The sequence below is a fragment of the Schistosoma haematobium genome, chromosome 1 (assembly GCF_000699445.3).
Source record: "Schistosoma haematobium chromosome 1, whole genome shotgun sequence".
Classification (NCBI taxonomy): Eukaryota; Metazoa; Platyhelminthes; class Trematoda; order Strigeidida; family Schistosomatidae; genus Schistosoma; species Schistosoma haematobium.
In genome coordinates, this window is record NC_067196.1 from 65,687,447 (window position 1) to 65,712,142 (window position 24,696).

Sequence of the window (24,696 nt, forward strand, 5' to 3'; positions counted from 1 at the left end):
AGCCCTCTTTTTTATATCTCCACTACTTCACTCTCTTTACAGCTTTAATCATTTCCTTGCTATTTTTCAAGTTTTCCATTGACTGACTCACTTTCTACTGCATCTTTTTTTCAAAATGTGTGCGTGTTTTTATGTGTGACTATACACAAGTTGATCATAATTTTACATTTTTGTAGTGTAGTGACTATATAATGTAAAGAAAATCTGGTGACATAATTGATGTAAATGAAAATATATGTATTACTGGTAAAATGTAAAACTGAATTATACAAAGAAAACACTATATGAAGGTATAATTCCTTAGTGTATAGGATTGTTAGTAGTATTAGTAGTGGTTACTAAAAAAAACATAGATATAAATAATGATGACCCTTTAGCGTCTCACATCAGTCGAAATTTTGAAAAAAACCATTTGTACACATATATTGTATTAGATTTTTTCTCTAAAACGCTTAAAATAGTTAACAGACTCATCAGCAGTAATTTACAGTTGTGTATTATTTTTCTTTCCCGATTTTTTTTTGTTTTCCAGTCAACAAATACACATGGAATCAGCGTATGTTTCAAAGAGTAAGTTAAATAATATAGAAAAGAAAATATAAATTATAACAGAACACAAAGAAATGTGAATTAGGAATGAACTTCCAATTATGTAACTGAAGTGAAATGAACTAGTATGAATTGATAAATAGGTTTGATAATAGTTAATCATTATTACATTTTTTCTGTGTTCTATTACATAAGTTTACGGTGACAAGGTTTAAGAATGTGAAACATTTTGAATTAAGTTACATAAATATATATGACTAAATTGATTAAGATAACTAAAAGCTTTTAAGCAAGGTACTATTTCCTGATTAGTCTAATTCATCTAAGTACACTTTAAAATAAATCGTTTTGACCTGATTTAGCTACATTTTCTCTTTTGACAAAGATCAAATTATTTCGATAATATACGACGAAAAACTAACGTAGACTTGATTTCTATCTTAAAAATGATCTCAATCAAAAAGCTTAATAATCTCCACAACCCCTATACTTATAATGTTTGTATTTATTTCAGTAAATCATCAATGAAATTTATGCATATTATCAGTATTGGAATGTATTTACCACACTAAATAAGGTCAGGTTTATATCTCTTAGGTGATCTTGTAAGTAGCATTATTAATTTGAATGATATCTATCACCTATTTTCATAAGTTCATTGACTTAAAGTAAGATAACAAATTCTGATAAGAACATGTAGATTGTTCTAAAAGAATAATTCAGTGATTATTGACGAAGAACTCTGATGAAAAATAATGAAGGAACGAGTCAAGTGAAGAAATTTCTTTTCAGTTAGTTTTTCATCATGGCTCTACCCTAATATATATGATTTACAATACCAAATTACTTGAGTAGATACGTTACGTAATAATTATATAATGACATATTGATAATGTAATTATTACGCGACGTATCTACTCTATGAGTATTATTTCATGGTTGTAAATCATACATATGTATTAGTGTAAAGTGATGATGGGAAACTAACTGAAAAGAAATTTCTTCGCTCAATTCATTCTTCCTTTCTTTACTAAATGTCAAACTGGGAATTTTCATTTCAGCGATTATTTATTTATTGTTTGTCATGTATTTGGTTAATACAACAACAAGACAAGATCTTTTGATTCATAATTGTATCATCGTAACTACACATTTGTTAATTTTGTGTTATATGCTCGAAGTAAATGAAGTTAGTACATCGTTCTTTTTTTTCTGTTAAGATAGATATCAGGTTTGAGATTTGTAGTTTATAGATTTACTATCTCTAGAAATTGAGATTTTCATCTAAAGACTTTGCAAGTGTACTTCTTAATGTATAATGTATAGTGGATGCGTACTACTGAGGAGTCCCATACTAGGACAGAACGGTAGTCCAGTGCTTTCAGGTTTTCCATGGTGATCTAGCTTCAATCGACTCATGATTTCAACTATTGAAATGTATAATGAACTGTTGATTTTCTTGATATGGTTCATTGTATGTAACATAAATATATAAGAACTCTTTTTGCTTACCTGGAACAAAATTACATGAACGTGAGAATGTAAGCTGTAGGAAAATGAAACTCTCATAAAAGAACATGGTAGTATCAGATTAGCGTAAAAAAATATTATCATACTGTTCTTTATTTTTGTTTTTTTTTTTCTATGTGAAACAATTAATATTGGCACCAAAACGAAAACAATTAACATTCTGATTACTCCCATATAGTTTTACATTGAATGAAATAAATCTGTGTAGTACTTCATTTTCCAAAGTATCCAATGACTCATCTACTTGTACAATATGAATGTCTACAAACAATATATATACATATATACACATAAACATCCATAGAGAGCTGAAATTTGATTTACAGTAAATGTATCTTAAATATAGACATTCGGACTGTTTTTCATGGGATTTTCATTAGCATATTACTTTTATGATGTTGTGAATCACATAAATGAAAAAAGAGATTTTATTGATCGATTCAATAACAGTTCTATTCCATAACATAAAAAGATTTTAGTAAGTAGTTAGGTATCATAATAATTACAATAGTTTTGCCTAGTATTACATCATTAAAGTAATAACAAGTAATATAAGTTATTTCTAAAGATTAACTTAAATTGTTATTCATAACTTCAATTCAGTATCAACCATAAATTTACTTTTTATGGAGCTATGAACCTGAAGTTCAAAGTTTGTTAAATTTAATTACGATGATATACTTTAATGATGATATAATTTTATATGAAATTGTCAGAACAGTAGCATTTATATCATAAAACTATGAAATAACTATAGTTATAAGAGATATGTTAAGTTCATGAAAACGTTCCAATATTTAGACAAACTTATTTCAAAGAATAACATTCTTTATAGAATAAACTAATTTATGCAATCAGTTCTTTTAGTATGAAACACTTGAAATGATCCTCTTCTATCTAATAGTGTAAAGTTGTTTTTTTTTTTAATAAACTTAAATTTACCACTAGTAACAATTACGTCTATCAAGTTGATCAACCAATCATATAGAAAGGAGTTAAAATCATATCAACTGTTCTGATAAATTGATTCCGCTTTCTGTATAACAAATTGTTCCTATGAAAAATTGTCAAATGATATTGTTATCAGAATTGGCGGTTTATGGAGGTTATAGTAATTTAATTGTTAAATACATGAGTTGATTTAAACTAGATCACCATTAAAAACCTGGAATTACTGGACGGTCATTTTGTCATAGTATATGACTTCTCAGTAATGCACATCCATGATCCCTGAGTCGGGTTTCGAACCCAGAACCTTTGATCTCGTATACGAACGTTTAACCTCTAGACTAGTTCATTTACATTGACCAAAGGGAAGATTGTTCATAAGTAATTATCCTCAAATTAAACCTTAGAAATAAAATATGAAGCTTCATCAAAATGATAGAAATGTTGGTTATGATGAAAACATTTTAGGGAACATTTCATAACATATTATGAGAAAGTTTATTACCAATATAGAATATCAAATAGCTATAACGTCAGTATATTCTCTTTACTGTCATATGATATATGATACAGTCTAAAAAATTTATTAGAATGATCCTCTTTACTTAAAAAATGTCTACAGCTTATGTATAAAATGATATTCAATAAGATTCTTATTTAGATTAACATTTACTTTCATAGAATATTAACTTCACTTTAACAGTCCTTCAGATCAGTTTAAGATTACAGCATAATCCATATTAAAAATCTGAAAGTTATTCTTTTACACAAGTTCTAAAATCAAAATGGATCAGTTCGCTAGTGTATTATTCATCTCTTGAAAATAAAATGTAGTTCATTTACTCTAGTAGTCAATCAGTATAAATGATGAAAAGAATGTTTTTTTTTTTTAAAATTAATCTGAAGTAAGATTATATTTTCTTATTTCGTTTTAATTAAAGTTAAGCAAATTGTAATTCAACTTAAATGGATCATTATTCAATTCAAGATGACTAAAGAGAAATTTTAAAATACTATTAAATTATGATATATCTTTGATGTATTATATCATATCTTATAATTTAACACCGAAATTCTAACATATGGGCGGTCTGCTTAAATATCTGGGCTACCTGTTCCTTCCATTTAAATATTTTAACAAGCTATCTGTTTCTTTGTTTGTTTTAACAGATCATTATGTCAATTAATTGTATAACCTATTCAGGTGAGTTTGTGAAACACTTAGGATATTTCCCTATACAAGTTACAAAAGAACTTTATCAGAGACGTCATGGTTGCTAGGAGTATACATTATTCAAATATCCATTTCTGAACTATTAACATCTAACTGATGACCATTCATTATTTATCGCAAGAATCGATCAACAAGTAAGAAAAGGAAACACACTGAAATACTTTTTTTCTGAGAATTCTATATTGTACCAAAAATATAATGTTGAATAAGGCCACCAACAAGAATAACATCTCTTTATGTGTTATCAGAAAAAGTTTATAAACTAGACAAGAACAATGTATAACTCGTTTCTTTTTTACATTAATTTGACTTGAAGTAATATAATTTCTATACTTAATATTAAGATATATTATTACCTATAAAACTATAATGTCGTAAAATGTTTTTTTTCTCTTTATCAAGCAACTGTACCAAATATATTTAAATCATTGTTTCCCCTAAGGAATTTACTCAAAAGTGAAAGGCAGGATTTTTTTTCCCAGTTTAAATGATTTTGAGTAAGACGGAAAGCGATGTATGTCTTTCCTCTCTCTCTCTCTCTCTGTCTCTCCCGACTCCTCTCTCTCTTCCTCTCGCTTAATATGTGTGTTTGTATAGCTTGCAGTTCTTTTCCTAACACCAAATTTGTTATTTTTCAAAATTATTTCTTTTGCCCATTGAATAGTTATATATATGAAACTAAATGCTCGATGTAATTTCAGTATTCAAATAATTCCTATGTAACAAAACAAAATTTTATTGATCAATTATTTGTCGTTATAGTTAACACCGACATTTAAGTGAATATAAATTAGTGTTTTATTAAATTGTCTTTTTTCTACATTTAATCAAAGATTTTCACTCTGCCTTATATATCAGTTATTAATCTTGGATAGATCATTCTGTTTAATTCAATTATATAGAAGCTAAGGAACAAAATAATGAGCTTAGAGAGACATATAGTTTTGAGCAGTTAAAATGAGAAGAATGGGTTCGAATATCTCATAACGAATTAATTTTCTTTAGCTTTCTTAGTCCAATAAGGTTATAAGTAAACAAAGATTTTAAAATATACCGGAGCTCTAAAATCTTTGGAGTTTTAACTAAATTTTAGGTTAACAAAAGCTTATTATAAATTATATTCATGTAGATAGATATCTTCTGGTCGTGCATAGGCCAAATCGCGACATCACGGATCACCGTTGAACAATCAATTGAATGGAATTCGTCACGATACATCAAATTTCTTAACTATGAGAAAGCGTTGTGCAGTGCATATAGGATAACTTTATGGAACCTTCTTCAACACTATAAAGTACCTGAGAAGATAGTCAACATCATATGGAATTCATACTATGCAATTAGGTGCATGAAGTACAGCTGATAAACGCGTTTCAAGTGAGGACCGGTAACAGACAAGACTGCCTTCTCTCTCCGTTTCTCCTCCTTCTGGTGGTTGACTGGATTATGAAAGCCTCTACATCTGGCAGGAAGATCGGTATACAATAGACAGTTAATATGCAACTAGATGATTTGGACTTCACGGATGACCTAGTTCGTCTGTCCCATACACACCAACAAATGCAGGTCAAGACAACCAGTAAAGTGTAAGCCTCAGAATCAGTAAGCCTCAACATACACAACAGAAAAAGCGAGGTCCTCAAATATAGCACAGAGAATACCAACGAACACAATCACACTTGATGGAGAAACTTTGGAAGAGGTGGAAATATTCACGCACCTAGTCAGCATCATCGATGAACAAGGACGATCTAATGCAGACCTACAGCCAAGGATTGGCAAAGCAAGGACAGCATTCCTACAATTGGAGAACATACGGAACTCAAAACAACTGTCTGAAAACGAACATCAAAGTCATAATCTTCAATACGATCGTCAACATAGTTCTACTGTATGGAGCTGAAACTTGGAGATCAACTCCAACTATCGTCAAAACATTACAAGTATTTATAAACAAATGTCTACGCAAGATACTCCATATCCGTTGGTCAGATACCGTTAGCAACGACCTACTGTGGGAGAGAACAAACCAGCTTCCAACTAAAGAGGAAGTTAGGAAAAGACGTTGAGGGTGGATAGGGCATACATTGAGGAAATCATCAAACTGAATCATGAATCAAGCGCTAACTTGGAATCCCGAATAGAAATGGAAGGAGAAGACCAAAGAACACACTGCGTCGAGAATTTAAAGCAGACATGAATAGGATGAATGGCAACTGGAAAGAACCGGGAATAATTTCCCAGGACAGAGTTGGATGGAGAATGATGGTGGGTAGCCTATGCTCCTCCACGAGGAACAACAGGCGTAAGGAAGCAAATATCTCAGATCTAAAATTCGTTATTATTTTAAGCTGGAATCTCCTAACTCCAAAGCCTATTCTATAAAGGAACTAAACTGAAAAAGAGTGGAACTAATTGGATGAGTAATAAAACGTTTGTGTCATACTGTTTCATTACTATAATTGCGTATACATGTTTAATCAAACGTTATAAGAACATCTCTTTGATATAGGGGAGAAAATTAGTAGCTCAGGTAAATGACTTTGATGGAGTTTCGTCTTCCAATCTGGATAGTTCAAATGAATAAACCATCCAGATCAGAAAATAATACTAAACTAAAATAACATCTCTTTTTACTTCTGATAAAAGATCCCCTTTATAAAATTTCATGAAATAGCACCAACTAACGGTTATTTAAATCCCGAAAACGTTGAAAATGACGATAAATATCTATTAACTAGAAAAATATGATTTTTGTCAAGTTAATATTGACTTGCAAAAGATATCTAACAAAGCAATAAACTTAAACAACTTAGGTTTTATTTGACACTTATGATCATAATGTCCGTCAGGATCGCGGCGACGCTTTGCTGACCATTGCTAACTAGCTTGAGACTCAGGTTCAGGACTTCTTGTAGACTACCTTCAATTGTTCAATACTTAACAAGTGAAAATTAGTTGATACTGTTAAGTCTTACTCTTAATACAAATGATTCAGTAGGAATGTTTCACAAGTTTCTATCTTCAGTCACGCCTCATTAATTTTTTTTAAAGATCATCAGTCTGTTAAATGTATTGCAATAATTGGACATAATAAAGTCTTCGTGAACTGTAGTGAGTGAGTATATTGGACAATGAAAAATAATATCTTTTATTCAGATGAGTAATTTTAATGAACATTAATATATCGTTGTTTGCTTTCACTTGTAAAATAAGCATAAATTTGTTAGTTAGCTTACTGCACGTTCAATAAAATAAAGCATATGGGATAAAAGTTCCCACATATACATCATAAACTAAGACATTTCTAACCAGTAGTTTTGTAGATTATCACTATTAATGTTCTCATTTTATTTTATTAACTAAACATTTCACTGACCTCAGAAAAGGTCATCTCTTAGCGGGATGTAAATCTAAAACGTTGAAATAATTCAAATAATATTTTCGTCTATTAAAATATTTCTTTACGAAAATATAGTGATGATGACACTTTCAAAATTATTCACATCTCTATTAGCCATATATTTATGATGTTGCGAAACGACCTTCTAGTGCTTTCAGGTCTTCAATGATAGCCTAGCTAAGATTGACTAGTGAATTAAACTTCTATCGATTGATAAATGAAAAATATTTCGTCACTGTACGATCTTTTCAAATTATTAGGAATGCAAGCTTGAAAATTGTTCAGATAAACAATAAATTAATTCACATATTTAGAAAGCATCTCCCAATTTAACCAACGAATTTAAAAACGAGTTTTGTTTCATTCAGTATGATATTTTCAGACCAGTATTACACACTTGCTACATGACTCATAAAAAAACTTCTGAAAATACGATTGAAACAAAAGTTTTAATAGTATCAGTGATGACAACAATATCCTGTATGGTCAAGTTAATAGTCTCAGCGAAATATGCCATGACATTATACAGTCATTTAACCGATCGGATACAGGGCATTGATTCGTAATCGACAAAGCCAACTGCTCAAAGTAAATACTGATTTAAATCCTCAATAGTTTCTGGAATCAGCGTAGCATGCGCGACCAAGCAGTTATTAGATCTGACCTGTATCGTAAAATGCAGAATCTTATTGTGTGTTTTCTATGTTCATTTGTCGTTACTAATAATCCTGATCTTTGAACCGATTATAGAAGTCGTATGGTCGGAAAATGAAGTTAACGCAAAAAATATATGTAATCTTTTATATTCTTGGCATTATGTAAAATAATTTTAAGACACGTGTTTACAATGCTTAAAGAAAAATGTTAAGATTTACAAACCAAATGACAACATCATTAACTTACCAACTGAAGTGGAGAGGTTTTCTCTCTTGATGATTCCCAGAGAATTTGCTGCTGTTTTGCAGCCGATATCAAACCTTTTTCAGCAGCCCACCGAATAGATCGTGAATAATCGGGGCAAGATAATTGAGACTTGTTTTTGATCGCTTCACAAACAGGATTTAGGTGTTGAAATTCAGTTTTATGGTTACCTAAGTGTGCATAAAGTGAACTTTCACCTAATTTGTGATTTGTGTCAACACGAATGTAATTTGAATTAGTCTGTAAATTCCTTTGTATTCCAGTCTGGTGATAGACTGCAGTGTTTGGATGGTTAGAAACAGTAGGAAAATATGTTCTTTGTAGGATATGTTGACTAGATGGTATGAAAGTTAAATTATTCAGTAGTTTATGATCTCTTTGAATGTGGGGGTTAATTGATGTGCTTGTTGATCCAACACTTTTAGATAATGTGGTCTGATATAAAGGCTCTTGGATTTTATTTACCTCGTTATTAGAGCCTTGGGAAAAATGTGGAGTGTGAGTTTCAGTTCTGAAATGATTGTTTAGTAATTTAAATCCTAATGCTTTATAATTTTGAGGTGAATTTTGTAACGAACTTTCAAGTCGAAAAATATGCTGTGGTCTTGAATTATCTGGAACAGATATGTGATATAACTGGGTCGACTTAACACTTTGGACATTTGACTGTGATGTTCTGTAATAGAAAAAATAAAGAATACATTTGTACATATACAGATAATAACAACTCATCATTTTAAAATTTAGTTAAACTATCAATGTTTGGATAAATTTCAGACTTCACGTAATGTTATGACTTCATCTGATATCAATTAATAGTAAAATTCATGAACTTCATTACTCAACCCATAGGAAAACAGACTTGATTATTTGAAAGTAGTCCTGTACACTGATGCATAGTCAATCGATTCTAGAACATAAGCAAGCTTTGATTGACAATTATCACATTTGAGTTTTTTTATCAATTTAACAGATAATCTACAGATGTATCATTTGATAAATGGTAAGGAGTCCCAACCAGCGCTTCCAGGTTTTCAAATGATGATTGAACATCGACCGGTTTATTATTTCAATAAAATCTCAACAATCTTCACAACCCTATATTGATAATTCGATAAACTGTTGAGGTTCCTGTTGTTTAGATGATGAGAATCCTCTGATATACCAACTTCTTGTGTCATAGTTTATATTTGAGTGTTCGACACGGGAAGGGAAGGGACTGTAAGCATGTGTTATTTTAATATGACTTCGCGTCTTGGTTGTTTCAATGTTTTGGGTCTTCAGCTCGAACTTTCCGGTACTATTTTCTTCTTACAACTTATGAGTTATTTGACTGGATGTTAGTATTTATCTTAAACATTATTCATTTGGTTAATAGTTAAATCGTTATTAAAATCATTCGAATTACCTGTGAAGTTCTAAGTAAACTTAAGAACTGAATGACTAATTATAATTACTTTATAATACCATTTTTTATTTAACAAAGTCACCTAGTTCCTGCTTTGCATATGAAATACAATAAAATGTGCCAAGTGATGAGTAAGATTGTAGTTTGACTGAATGCATTTGATGAGGTTGTGTTCTCTGATCTAGCTATTCCAGTCGCAGGGCTTTTATTGTTATTCTAAACAATATCTTCATGTATATTCAAATGAAGTTGGGACTGAAGATATTCACCAGAATAAGTGCGTTAATACTATATAGTTAAGAAAAATAAAACCTCCCTTTAAGAATTTATTTGTGCTTAATAACTTTTTAACAACATTAGGGTTTATTCTAAACAATAAAAGCGCACGTTTCCATGTAAACTGTAAGTACATTATAATCATTGAAAAAAATAAATATTAAGAGAATTATGAAACAAAAGTATTGTCCTATAATTAACTTTGATTTCTGTACCAGGAATATTAGTATTAAGCTATGATGAAAACTCTAAATTATTGGTGCGCACAAAGGATCTGATGCAGATATGAAGGCGCGGATCAGCAAAGCAAAAGCAGCATATCTACAACTGAAGAATATCTGGAACTCCAAACAACCATCTGCAAACCAACACCAAAGTCAGAATTTTCAACAAAAATGTCAAGACAGTTATACTGTATGGGGCGGAAAATTGAAAAACTACGAAAGCCATCATCCAGAAGATACAAGTGTTTATTAACAGTTGCCTGAGTAAAATACTTAGGATCTGTTGGCCAGACACTATGAGCAACAACCTACTGTGAGAGAGAACAAACCAAATCCCAGCGGAGGAAGAAATCGGGAAGAGGAGCTGAAAGTGGATAGGATACACATTGAGGAATGCACCAAACTGCGTCACGAAGCAAGCCCTCACCTGAAATTCCCAAGGCCAAAGGAGAAGAGGGAGACCAAAGAACATATCGCGCCGAGAAACGGAGACAGACATGAGAAGAATGAACAATAACTGGATAGAACTAGAAAGGAAGGCCCATGACAGAGTGCGTTGGAGAATGCTAGTCGGCGGCCTATGCTCCATCGGGGTTAACAGGCGTAAGTAATTGAGTAAGTAATGTTGAAAACTACTATACTTATATAAGTATTATTATTAATAAAAATGGAACAATTCTCTAGTTCAATGGGAAGATACACTCAACTTGTTAAAAAAAGAAACGCACACTTATGTAATATCTAATTACTTCTTAACATCGATAAAATTCTAGTTTTAAGGATATCAAAACTATTCAAGAACATCTTTGACTCCGTTTGTTGAAATAGTAGGAAAGTAAATTCTACTCATATGCAAATTCTAAATATTAAAGACAGTATCAGTTATCGATAAAAAACAAACATAAGTTGTAAGTGAATTTAGATACATACACAAACAGAACTAGCTAGTATTAACACATACTTTCCCCGAGTATTTTTATCCTACTAGTGAAATTCGTAGACAGCTGTTTAGTCACACTAAATTATTTGTCTAATAAAACTACATACGAAACCATTCAAATTATTAATTTTTTTCTAATAGTTGAGTTCATGAGTCAATTAAAGCTAGTCCGCCATAGTAAACCTGGGAGCACTAGATGACCATTTTTTCCTTGTATAAGACTCCTCAGCAGTGCGTATATACGACTCCGCCCGCAGAATTCGAGCCCATAATCTATCAGTCTCGCGCGCGAACGCCTAACCTCTAGACCACTGAGCTGGCATTCAACGATCTTTATGTCTAACTTCAACCAATTCACGAAATTGTGCCACCGTCCACCAGGTCTGTTGCTGGCTTAGTGGTCTAGAGGTTAAGCGTTCGCGCTCGAGATTGGCAGGTCATGGGTTCAAAACCAGCAGGCGAAGTCGTATATGCGCACTGCTGAGGAGTACTATACAAGGACGAAACGACCGTCTAGTGCTCCTAGGCTTCCCATGGTGGTCTAGCTTTAATTGATTCATGAACGCAACTATTAAAATGACTAAGAATCCCCACAAAGCCCTCTTCTGATAAGAACATTTTTTACTTTATTTAAACATATTTTCAGTTTTGAATCATTTAAAGTGTGAGAAACTTTATTCAAGTACACTGATTGCAATAATCCAACTTAATACGTCTTACATGAATTTAGAACAAGGAATTTTACAAAAAAGAAGGGAATAACAATCTGAAAATTATTCAAAATGATAAAATAAAGGGCTTAGGTGTATTATACTTAGTTTAATATTTGTTCATTTGCAGATAAATAACTGAATGAATTGTGTGTGTGAGTGTATGTGTAAGATTGAGTTATTCACAGTTGAAATTAGGTAATAAATTTGTTTTTATATGAAGGAAAAATAAAAGTGCAAGTTGAATGTTGAAATTGTTTCTGAATCGTCAATGTGCATGTAAAATGAAGAATCATCAAATACATAATTGTAATGACAAAATATCCCATAATAATTTCTGTCGTAATAACGATGCATGTAAAATAAACAGGTTGGATAGAGAAAGAGTTCAATTACTTGTTAATGAACATTCTTACTAACCCATATATGTAGCACTTCTGGTGTTATGTGTGCCGAAATTTTTTTTTCAGTTTCTAAAGGAGGAACAACAGAATGTTATCTGTGAGGTTAGTTGTCATGATTTTAATCCAGACTATGCAGGAGAAACTTCTAGAAAATTGAATGTGAGGTTGAAGGAACACAAACAATGTTTGAAACATGTTCTCAAATCCTTGGTTGATCTAAAGAAACTTGAGAATAAGTTGGCGATAGCGTCACACGCATTAGAAACAGGACATATGATCAATTTTGAAAGGACCAAAATACTTCAGAATGGTTTTAGCACATAAAGTTAGATTGACTCTAGAGATGGTATATATATATATATATATATATATATATATATATATATATACATGAATCGTTATTCTGACAGAAATTATTCTGGGATATTTTATCATTACAATTATGTATTTGGTGATTCTTCATTTTACATGCACATCAGTGATTCAACAACACCTTATTTCAACTATGAATAACTCAATCTTACACATACACTTACACACAAACACACACACAATTCCTTCATTCATTTATCTTCACATTGTGAACTTTTCATATGATTCGTATATAACTGACTCATGTTATCCTACTTACTGAAGTCAACATCTGAATATGAACAGATAAGCACAGTAAACCATTATACATATTGTAATAATAATTTTGATTATTATTATTATTATTATTAATGGCTTTATTCAGTATTATATTTTGGTACAATATAGAATTCTCAGCACAGGGTATTTCAACAAGTTACTTACTGAACAACGAACAAAAAGGCAGTAGCAAATACAAAAAAGATGTCCAGATAAGTTTATTGAAATGAAACACTGGGACTATTTAAATTTTAATCACTAACATTATTTCAAATATAATTTCCACAAATAATATAATATGAAGTTTTTCATAAACAATCAATTTTTAAAACTTTATTTTTTTTCTTCTTTGTTAAAAAGTCACTTATTTGTCCGGATATGTTTCTTTAGCAACAAACATACTACTACTTGTATAAGTTAAAAACATGTAATCAATTTATACTTGTAAAGTGTTCAATTGTTTTTATGTTTAGATGAAAGGACATTGATTTAAATATTTTTTCATGTTTGTTTTTCTTCTTAATAAAGACATGAAAATTTGTTAGTTAGTAACGAAAATCCATTCAAACAATTATCATCGAATTCTAAGAGTAACAATCAGGGTAGCAACATATTTTAAAACTATTCGAAAAAGAAAATCATTAAAATAAACTGTATTTTATATTAAATAGTAATTCTTATTATTCCTTATAAGTAGAATATGCATAATTTACATATCGAAAGTGTTATACTCCCATGAAAATGCTATTTGCTTTTTATATTCGTTAGATATATGAAAAGAAAAAAATTGTTACAGTCAGATTTTATGATGTTGAAATGAGAGAGAGAGAGAAAAAAGGAAAACGATTTAGAGGTATGAGAAGGGGTTTTATGGAGATTTTAGAAATCTCACTGGTTGAAATCATGAGTCAACTGAAGTTAGGCCACCATGGAAAACCTGGAAGCACCAGTAGGTCCTGGGTTCAAATCTCACAGAGGGCGAGGTCGTGGATGCGCACAGCTGAAGAGTCCCATACTAGGATAAAACGGCCGTCCAGTGCTTCGAGGTTTTCCATGGTGATTTAGCTTCAACTGACTCATGACTTCAGCCAGTGAGATTTAGAAATAATCAAGAAAAATGTTCATACAAAAGAAAACATTTTTACGCATTACCAATCTATTCTTTATTTAGTTATAGTAAGATATGTATACAATACAAGGTTTAATGATGTCATGACATGAAACTTATTGAATGTTAATGTTTTCAAATGCATTATTGAATTTTCCCTTTACTATTATTATTAGAGAGTATGTTTATCACAATTGATTGATCACTGGTGGTGATCAATGTCATGCTTGTCTAGTCCTTATTAGTGCAAATCGAATGCTATCGATCATTGATCACCACCAGTGATCAATCAATTGTGATTACATCTCAGTCCTACAGGAGGTTAGTCACGGCTCGGATAGCTCAGTGGTAACGTCTCTGACTGTGAAGCTGGGTGACACGAGATGGAATCCGCCAGGGAGCACCAGTTCCCTCAAGATTACAGGTATACCTTGCTGACGAGTGCCAAGTAGCACGAAACCCGGGTCCAGGATTTCCTGTTGACTACCTCCAATTACTATCTAAATCTCAGAGTATGTTTATCTTTATTCGAACAACAGAAGTGAATGATGATATTTGGAAATTCTTTGACTGTTACATAGTTTATTCTTATTTAACAATCTATCTTTATTGCGTCATAGGGATAAGTAGATAAATGAAGAAGAAAGAATTTTATAACACAAAACGTTCTGTAAATATAAAGTTTTAAGCAAACAACCATGCTGATCATTTCATTTAATACTGACATACACTGCTAAATTCAATCTGATCTTTTAAAGTTCATGGAATTACAAAAAAGAAATGTGAAGCAAAAAGCAATAATCTTCAGAAATAATAAACACTAAGAAACTGTATTCTGTTATACTGAATAACTAAGCATTCTGACTAATAATACATTGGTGTCAATCTAATACATACGTATATCGTCATAGAAACAAAAAAAAAGGTTTACTTAAATAGATTAAAGGTTACAAGTACTGAGCTTCAGAATGTATTACAATTATCAGTGCCTTAGTATTGATTAAATCTTAAGCCTAAAAAAGAATGAAAATGATAAACATTTCATAATCACCATTACGTAATAACTATCGACTTTTAGAATCTTAAATTCACTACTAATTATAATTTGTGACAAGTACATAAACTATTTCCTTAGACTATCAAAACAAAAAATTTAACAAGAATAAAACTAAGCAACCAATAAAACACAAATCAATCAAGTTCAATAAATAGTTCTTCAATTCTATTGAATGTTCTATTCCAAAAATACAATGATGATTGTATAGGAACAATTAAATTTCTATTGTATAGCAATGACTTATATATAATTAGTTTATTATTAAAATCTTTAAGTGATGGCTATCACTTAACAACAAGCAAATAAAATCACACAAAAAATATCTCTCTCTCATGAACTTAGATATGAAGTAAATCAAAGTATAGTGACTGTTGTGGTGAACAGAACACGGGTGGGGACAACCGAATATATTTAGCACAAAATTGCAGAGTTAATTGGTAAAATAGAAAAATCATACTATAATACTTAATTTGCAAAATGTTCAATAATTGTCTCGAACTTCGTTGTTCTTGCATTTCCCTACTAATTGCTTTCTATTTCCGTTCTTCCTTTCTTGATCTTCCCCATCTTCTGCTGCCAGACATTACATTCCTGACTCGCGTCATATACTACTTATATCAATATAAGTAGCACGCACTACAACTGTATACACTTTACAATAATAAATACAAATAGAGCTGTTTTCCTAAAAAAAAAACGATTCCAAAACTAAGAACATTCCTGTTGACTACCTCCAACCACCATCTAAATCTCTCATAATGGTTTAAGCTATTTTATTTGTACAAAACTACATCCTAAAATAAATGTTTTATCCAAAAAGGTTTACAGTTCTATACAGTACACTTCTTTGTTACATGTAACTTAACATAATTTACAAGCTTATTTAAAATATTAGATAATTCGATAAGTTTATCCAGTTCACTGTAGCAGAAACTATACCAAATCAGAATGTGATCATATTTAGGTTTGCTGCTAATATATTTTCAAATTGAGATATTTACGTACAAGTTAACATTTTATTCCAAACACTAGATTGATAAGTTAACCTATATCATTTTCAGATTTTATAATGGTCTATGATATATAAATGTATATGCATAGTTCGTAAAAGGGTTGAAAATTATTTTTCATTCTTAGTGTTATCTACTGGCCATGAACTCACTGTAAGGCATACTTTTTAAAACAGTCAGTCGATAACGTCTGTTTTGTTCCAATTCTATCTATGTGAATTGCTTAACTGGTAATTAAATAATGTTGTAATAAACTATCAAACTTTGGAAAGTAAATTCGTCAAACCTTTTATTTATTACTGAAGGAAATCAGGAAGAATCGATGGAAGTGGATAGGACACACATTGAGGTAAGCACCAAACTGCGTCACAAGACAAGCCCTCACATGGAATCCTCAAGGCCAAAGGAAAAGAGGAAGACCAAAGAACAAATTAAGCCAAGAAATGGAGATAGACACGAAGAAAGTGAACAAAAATTGGACAGAACTGGAAAGGAAGAACGAGAACAGAGTAGTTTGGAGAATGCTGATCGGCGGCCTATGCTCCATTGGGGTTAACAGGCTTAAGTAAGTTTATTTATTAGTATCAATGATAATGACTTTCAGCCTCCAGTTAAATATTATATTTTTATGTAATTCCCATTTCCTTTTGAAGTAAACGAACTGGTATTGTTTCAATGTATCCAAATGAATAACCATAATGCCAAAGCTTAATGGTTTTGTACATGTCTAATTTTAAATGTGATGTATTCGTAGTTAGATCAAAATGATTGTTTTCTAAAACCAACTAGTCTTACATTAGGAATCAGAAAATGTAAAGTTTTTATACACAAATAGGAAATACTGATAACCCTACAGGTTTTGAATTTTAGCCAACAGCCGGAGAGGTCACTTCTAAATAGTGTGATTAAAAAGTGAACAAATTTTTTATTTAATAGTATCGCTTTCTTGACAGTATGTTTGCAAGCTGACATTACATATCTAGAGTAATTTCTCTGATTTTCCGGAAAAGAAACTATAGTGTCTGTTACTATGTTAATCCCACATAACTTATTCTAGCTTATGGACAGGCCAATTGATTCATTCTTCTTGAGTTACATTTTGACCTTGTTAACAATTTACTTACCAACCTTGACTGTTTTTTATATGAACGTATGTGTGTGGACATCTTATCCTATTCATCATATGCCTGTAACTTATTTTTGTGTGACTTTAAATATTAATTAATGCTTGATTAAATGAAGTTGGCTCACTTGCCTTCTCCACTGCACGTCGTTTCACTTCGCTCTCTCTTCTTCCCTTACTTCGCTATATCTCTCTGATTGTCGGTTCCGATCAACGATTGTATGAAATATACGTATTTAAGCATTCATTCTTGTATTAGACTTATTTAATTCCGTTATTTATCAACGCGATTTCAGTCGATGATTATACACAATACTTAGTGATATATATATATATATATATATATATATATATATATATATATATATATATATTTCAATAACAATCAATCACACAATATAACTGGAGTCAGAACCCAGGCCACTAAAAAAAATACTTATGATTAAATTGGTACAATAGTTATGATACAATTTGAAAAAAAACCGTTTTAAAAAAATGACTGGGAAAATTAATCTTAAAATTTACTACAGAACTGTATTATTGATAAATCAGAGAATATATCCTTCACTATACTTACTTGAAATGAAATTATACTAATCAGTCAATTGATCATTATAATGAAACAACATGTATTTATATTGAATAATAGACAATTATATTTAGTCAATCAAATTATTGCTTACTTATAATTAACGACTAACTAATATCATAGTAACTACTATTTGTGTGAAACAATGTAGATAGATAGATAGATAAATAGATAATGATTTTCTATTAGAAAGCAAAATTTTTATTTCTTTCAAAAAAATGTATTCTTTCTTTCATTATCTTGCCTAGTAATTAGTCCAATATTAAGGTTATCTTAAAGAATACATTACCACTAATAATCATATTTAGAATTTATATACTTTTTCTTTCACTTCACGATTAGGACGCTGATAAATGAAAGTTTTATTCTTTCTTTATAAATAATAATAAAAGAAAATGGGATATGCATGAAAAAGAAGATTATCTTCCGGAAATTAAAATGAAATTATTACTCTGTATGTTCTAACATAAAACAACATTCTTTACAGAAGTGCTATTCATTCTAATAACTAACTTCTTTCTTTTTTTGTTAAATAAGGCTGGTGAGAAAATCTTAATTTTATTCTTGTATATTAGGAATATTGTTTATTTGATGAAAACATTGTTGCTTCTTTTATTTATTTTTCATTTCATGTTTTAATCAGTATAGATTAAACATCAAATAAAACATCATTGAACAACATACAAACAAGGAATTACTTTGGGAAAAATAAAATGAAGTAGATGAATTTAACATTCATAACATCATGTTTATTTATTTTTTTGTTTTATCATGAAAGTATATGGATATTTCATATGTTTGTTGTCTCTTGGACAAAAGAAATATTTTTAATAGTTGAATTCATGATTTGATTAAAGCTAGACCACCATGAAAAATCTGGAATCATTGGATGGTCGTTATGTTCTAGTACGGGACTCCTAGATGCGAACTATTGAGAAGTCTCATACTAGGACGAAACGGCCATCCAGTGCTTCCAGGCTTTTCAAGGTGGTCCACAAAACCCCGTTTCTGATAAAAATATATCTAATCATTTATGGCTAATATGTTATACATTTTGAATAAATATGTTGAATAAATAAAAATTCTTCAATGAAATAGATCCTTTTAATATTTGCACGTCAATTCATAGCTGAGTATAGAACATTATTCATAAATTACATAGATTCATTATTTAAAGTTTTTTGTTCTTGTGAAGTCAGTTGGTTTTTGTCCTTCATGAAGAACACAGATCTATTATTTGTTTAAATACATTATGATACTTCTCATAAATATATCCTGAATCATTACATAGTTACATTTTGTATATCGAAATTTCATTGATATGTACTACATTTGATGCAGGTAAAAAAAACCGGAAATGATGAGAATTTCTCGTTACATTATATTAAACGATTTAAACTATGTATTGGTCGTAATCAAATCAGTAAAAATAGCGATCATTAGTCATACATCAAATTTTTGTAGACATTTATTACAATTTCTAAAAATGTTTCAAGTGAATAAAATGTACAGTTAACCAGTAGATTGAGAATTCAGTCCTTGAGCTTGCTAACAGAACAAGTGACTTAAGAAAAATAAATAATTCTATTTTAACAGTATGAAGATTTGTGGAGATTGTAGTATTTTCGCAGTTGAATTAACAAGTTGATCTAAACTAGAACACCATTAAAAACCTGGAGGCACTGAAAGGCCAACTCCTTCTAGTATGGGACTCCTCATCAGTGTGCATCGATAATCCAACACACGGGACTCTAGCCCGGGATCTTCGCTCTCGCTCACTGATGCTTAACCATGAAGAGTTGCGCTTGATCCCGGATGATTGAAGTTAGACATTCACACAGTCGGGTACCGGCTCAGTGGTCTAGAGGTTAAGCCTTCTCTCATGAGACCGGTGGTCCTGGATTCGACTCCCACGTGAGAGATGTAGTCAGCACTGATGAGGAGTCCCACAATAGGTTAGTGTGACCGTCCAGTGCTTTCAGATTTTCAATGGCCGTGAAAATTCTGTTTTACTTAAATATATACTCAACTCTATTCGATGCCTCAATAGATGGATGACAATGTAGTTTACCTGAGTGTATGAACAGGATCTGGATATAATATGCTAATCAAGGAGCGTGTTGGCAACAACGTGTACTTGCTGCCAAAATTGTATGTCAACCATCGATGACAGTAATTCTCCCGGGATTATCAGATAACGCTTGTAAAGTATTTGATTTACAATGTTAAGTAACAGTTTTATATTAAAATATATTGTTACGTAATTTCACCATTTCACGTGTCTTATAATTATTTCCAGATACCGTTTTTAGAATAAATAATGATAAACAACTATTTAACTATGCACAAGATATGCGGTACATATAAAGCAGAATTAAACAAAGAAAACGTGACAATATATATTATTCATATTATGTATTAAAATTAATTAATATTCTACCTGCGTATTCAAATAAGGATACAAATATTAGTTCATACGATTCTTGACTAAATACTGAGGCATAACAGTCTTGATTGTTTTCTGATCTCAAAGCTTGGTAGAATAAAGTGTACACGTAAGAGTTTCACAACTATTCTATCTAATTTGAAGCGTTTATTCAAAAAAATCAGCTTTACATTTATTTCTGTCCATACTTCATACCGCTAACAAATGTTCTCTGAAAAAGTGATTTACATTAAGTGACGAAACGTCAGAAAATCCAATTTTCTACTCATTGAGATATTACAAATATATTATTTATTTATTTAAAACGTGCAAATGTTTATCTGTACACTTCTACATTACACATTTTTTCATAACCACTAAAATACACACGAATATGTTTCACATAGAATCAACTTTGTTATGGCGTTCACCTAATCAGTTTTATTTTGATTCCTTTAAGAATATTCTTCTTTATCTTTTATTTACTATTCAAACTTATGTTAATCAAATTTACTTTATATTTATTCTGTGAAAAAATGATTTACACTAAACTTTAAGTAAAATGTTAAGAATTCAGTTTTCTACTCATTGGGGGGAGGCATTGCAAATATAACGTTTTTTTATTATTAATTACTGCTGATTAAAAGCCAAAATACAAATCAGTTTTCTTATTAAAAAAATTCAATTTGACAAAATATACTCATAGTGTTCTTTAAAAATATAGACCAGTTTTGTAACCATGGAAATTAATTTTTATCAATGATATGTGAGTAGTAATTGTCATATCTCATTATGAATTACTTTAATAGTTTTTTTCTTTCTTTCATTCTTTAAACATAATAGGAATAGAAAAAAAATCCTCTATAAATCTTTTGAGATACCGCTTTCATGTACATTAATTACAGAGTGAAGAACTGAAATAACATAAAATATAACTTATTTTATTAGGAGAAGGGGTTTTGTTAAGATTTTAGAAATTTCACTAGTTGAAGTCATGAGAGCGAGATCGTGAATGCACATTGCTGAGGATTCCCATACTAGGACGAAATGGCCGTTCAGTGCTTCGAGGTTTTCCATGGTGGTCTAGCTTCAATTGACTCATGATTTCAACTAGTGTTATTTTATTAGGTTAAATTATAGTAAAATCTAATGAAAAACATTTAACTAACCTGATAAAAAATAACTTTTGATTTTATTGTAAATAAAATATCACCTAGATACTGAATTGAGTGTTCAAATTTGATGTAACGTTAAACAAAATTGTATTTTTTTAAAAATCAATCGATATTAGATAATTATTATTACTAATGTTCATGATAAATATTCCATAACATCATTTCATTGAAATCAAATTCTTTGAATGTAACAACAAAAAATAGAAATGAAGTTATGGAGCTCATTTTAATTCCAGTGATATAACATAAATTTCTCTTAATATTTCAAGTACCATTTACAGGTTATTAATGTTTTTTTATTTCAATAGTAACATCTTTCAGCTGTATTTGTTCTTTTCTCATTTATAACATAATAATATTGTCCACCAATATTGTCATCATTGTTGATGGTAGTTATCTTGTTTGAATGCTCATTTTATTTCCATGATCACAATCATAATATTTTAAGATCAAAATCCAATTACAACATAGATTAATCTAGGTGACATATACATAAGAGAAACAAACCGAAAATACAGACATGCTTTTATTATTATTATTTGAAAGAAACAAACTATTCTTAATTATGATTGGTTGTTACGGTCTAATATATTTAAATGCAGATTTTGCATTCACATTTCAGTAGTTCGTTAAAACTGATTAACAGTCTTTAGATTCAACAATATTAAACTTCTTACATTTTTTTCGTAATAATTAATTCAGGTCAATAAATGACATTGAAATGTATGAACAAATGGCAAAGTTTGGTTGCTTAAATGTTCATATATATTTAAGATAATTTGGTACTTATATCAAACTTCTTTATGTTTATCATGAATAGATAATCAATTTGTTAAACAGTAAATATTTGAATAAAGTTTAGTAAGTATCATTTGTAAACAAGTCAATGTTCGAAATGCACTTGTAATCCATAGAAAGTTTATAAAAGTTTACTTTATGGGATTTCATGCATTCAAGCTACAAGGGTATACAAATTAGCTTGAAGGTTGATCAAATTAACACGTCAGCCAATGCAAATGGTTATACAATAAACTTATTCATACGCTAAAACGGTGTATTTAAAAGCTAATTATTTACTCGTAGCATAGAATAATTTTAATTAGCCTTGCCAACTGTTATGTCATTACTACAAGGTAATATAAAATCTTTCTGAAATGACAATATGCAAATTATTAGTTTTTTAATGCTCATTATTTCATCTCAACTCGTTGGCAAATTTTGATATGAAATTTAATCAAGATTTTTTATAAATCATAAGCTATTGTTTTGAACATAAATCTTCTTTAGTCATTTAATATAACTGAAGCCTACAAATGATTATTACTTAAACTGTAAGCAAGTTATCAAGCTTTCAACTACATAATATTCACAATATTTATATCATTGGTTGATATTATACGAAATTCAGGTATGAAGGTTTACTAAAATCTCCGACTATGATATAACAAGTCAATAGGAATCAGTGTTCTCATAAACCTTTATATGGAGCTATACATTTTCATCGTGAGCAACCGATTAATTAATACTCAACATATTTCAGGTTTTTATTCTTAAATAAATCAATAAAGTTCGAATAACACATTATATCTAATAAGTCAGAAATAGTTTAGTTGATTTTATCGATTGCTGATTAATGAAGCATATTAAGCTAGTTCTAAAATACTATTACCATTCGTAAATCAAAATTGTCATTGGTATCTGTTGGATGGTATCACGTAAACGTTTCTTATCTAATCAATAAACATACATCAAATGAAAAGTACTTAGTACCAAACTCCTTTATTAGGTGATTAGAGGCAGCTAACAGGAAATCATAGAACAAGAGTTGATGCTAGTTGAGATTCGTCTGCAAAATGTACACGTAATCTTTGGAGAATGGGTATGAACTGGAGAATTTAAGCAAGTGTCATATAACTTCACATTCGGAGACATTATCATTCAGCTATTTACAGCAGGATTAAGGTTAACAGTATTTTGTCTACTCACTTCAACCAAATAATATCTCAATATAATGCGGGAGATTTTGAGTCACTAATAATGGTAGCCAGTGTGTAGCTTGACTCATAGAATATCATAAATACTAAGGGACTAAACAAACATGATACTGATCACTACTCGATTAGTCAATCAGTTGCAACATTCGTCATTTTCAACTAGAAAGTTCTCCATCAATTCAATAATAAAAAACCAATAGAATAAATAATAAAAACTTTAACTTATTAAATAAGTTGGAAAAAAAACTTTATTTCATCTTCCCGCATTTATTTTCAAGGGAAAAACAAACTTCTATTGACTATCAAGTTAGTTACCTTTTCTTCTATTTAATTGATAAAAATGATAAACATTTATGCAAGAGGTTTTAAAAGAAAACTACCCCCACCCAATATACATACCTCATCATCATTATTATTATTATAGATTAACATTTGTTTATTCTTCTTAGAAATTAATTCTTTCCTTGTTGTTTCTATCTAATTAAAATTATATAATTTCTTAATAAACATTTAACTTTACTGTAATAACTCAATTTAATCAACAAAAAAAACGAAAAAAATTTTTTCCATGCATTCTATAATAAAGTATTTGAGCAACACTTCACCAACCTTACCAACCATTCCTTATACACACAAACACACACTTTTAATTCAATTTTTTACTTCATATATATGCAAATACATAAATACTAATGTACAGATTGTGTTTCTGGGAGTTTCAGTTATATTAAGAAAGAAAATTGAAAAGTAGAACAATCGATCGAATTAAATGTTTTCATTTATTTTATAAGAGAAAAATAAAAATAAAAAAAAATTATTTACTCTTCTGTAAAACTTACTTCACCTTGTGGAGGGGGTGTGTGTGTATGTATTTTTATTTTCCTTTATTATCTATACTTCCATTTTATTATTTGGTTAAATGACTCATATGTATTTATTAATGGACAATATACATAGAAATAGGTACATATTCAAATATAACTATATACATATAGTTTCTTGTAAATCTTTGAATTACACTATACATGAGTGTACAAT

General features: G+C 30.1%; 1 protein-coding gene across 2 annotated transcripts in view; it reads right to left on the minus strand.

The window, feature by feature from the left end:
• MS3_00001882 (uncharacterized protein) overlaps window positions 1–22,142 on the minus strand; it is a gene marked incomplete at both ends in the record, with an annotated part of 108,123 nt that extends 85,981 nt beyond the window's left edge. Inside the window, 2 exons of one of the 2 annotated variants that reach the window (XM_051209386.1) lie at window positions 8,568–9,261; window positions 21,659–22,142. Coding sequence is in view for 1 of the 2 variants with exons in the window: in XM_051209387.1 (XP_051074840.1) it covers window positions 8,568–9,320 (753 nt within the window). Of the gene's footprint in view, window positions 1–8,567; window positions 9,321–21,658 lie in introns of those variants that run through there. The other variant, XM_051209387.1, reaches the window with a different exon arrangement.
• Between the last annotated feature and the right edge of the window lie 2,554 nt (window positions 22,143–24,696).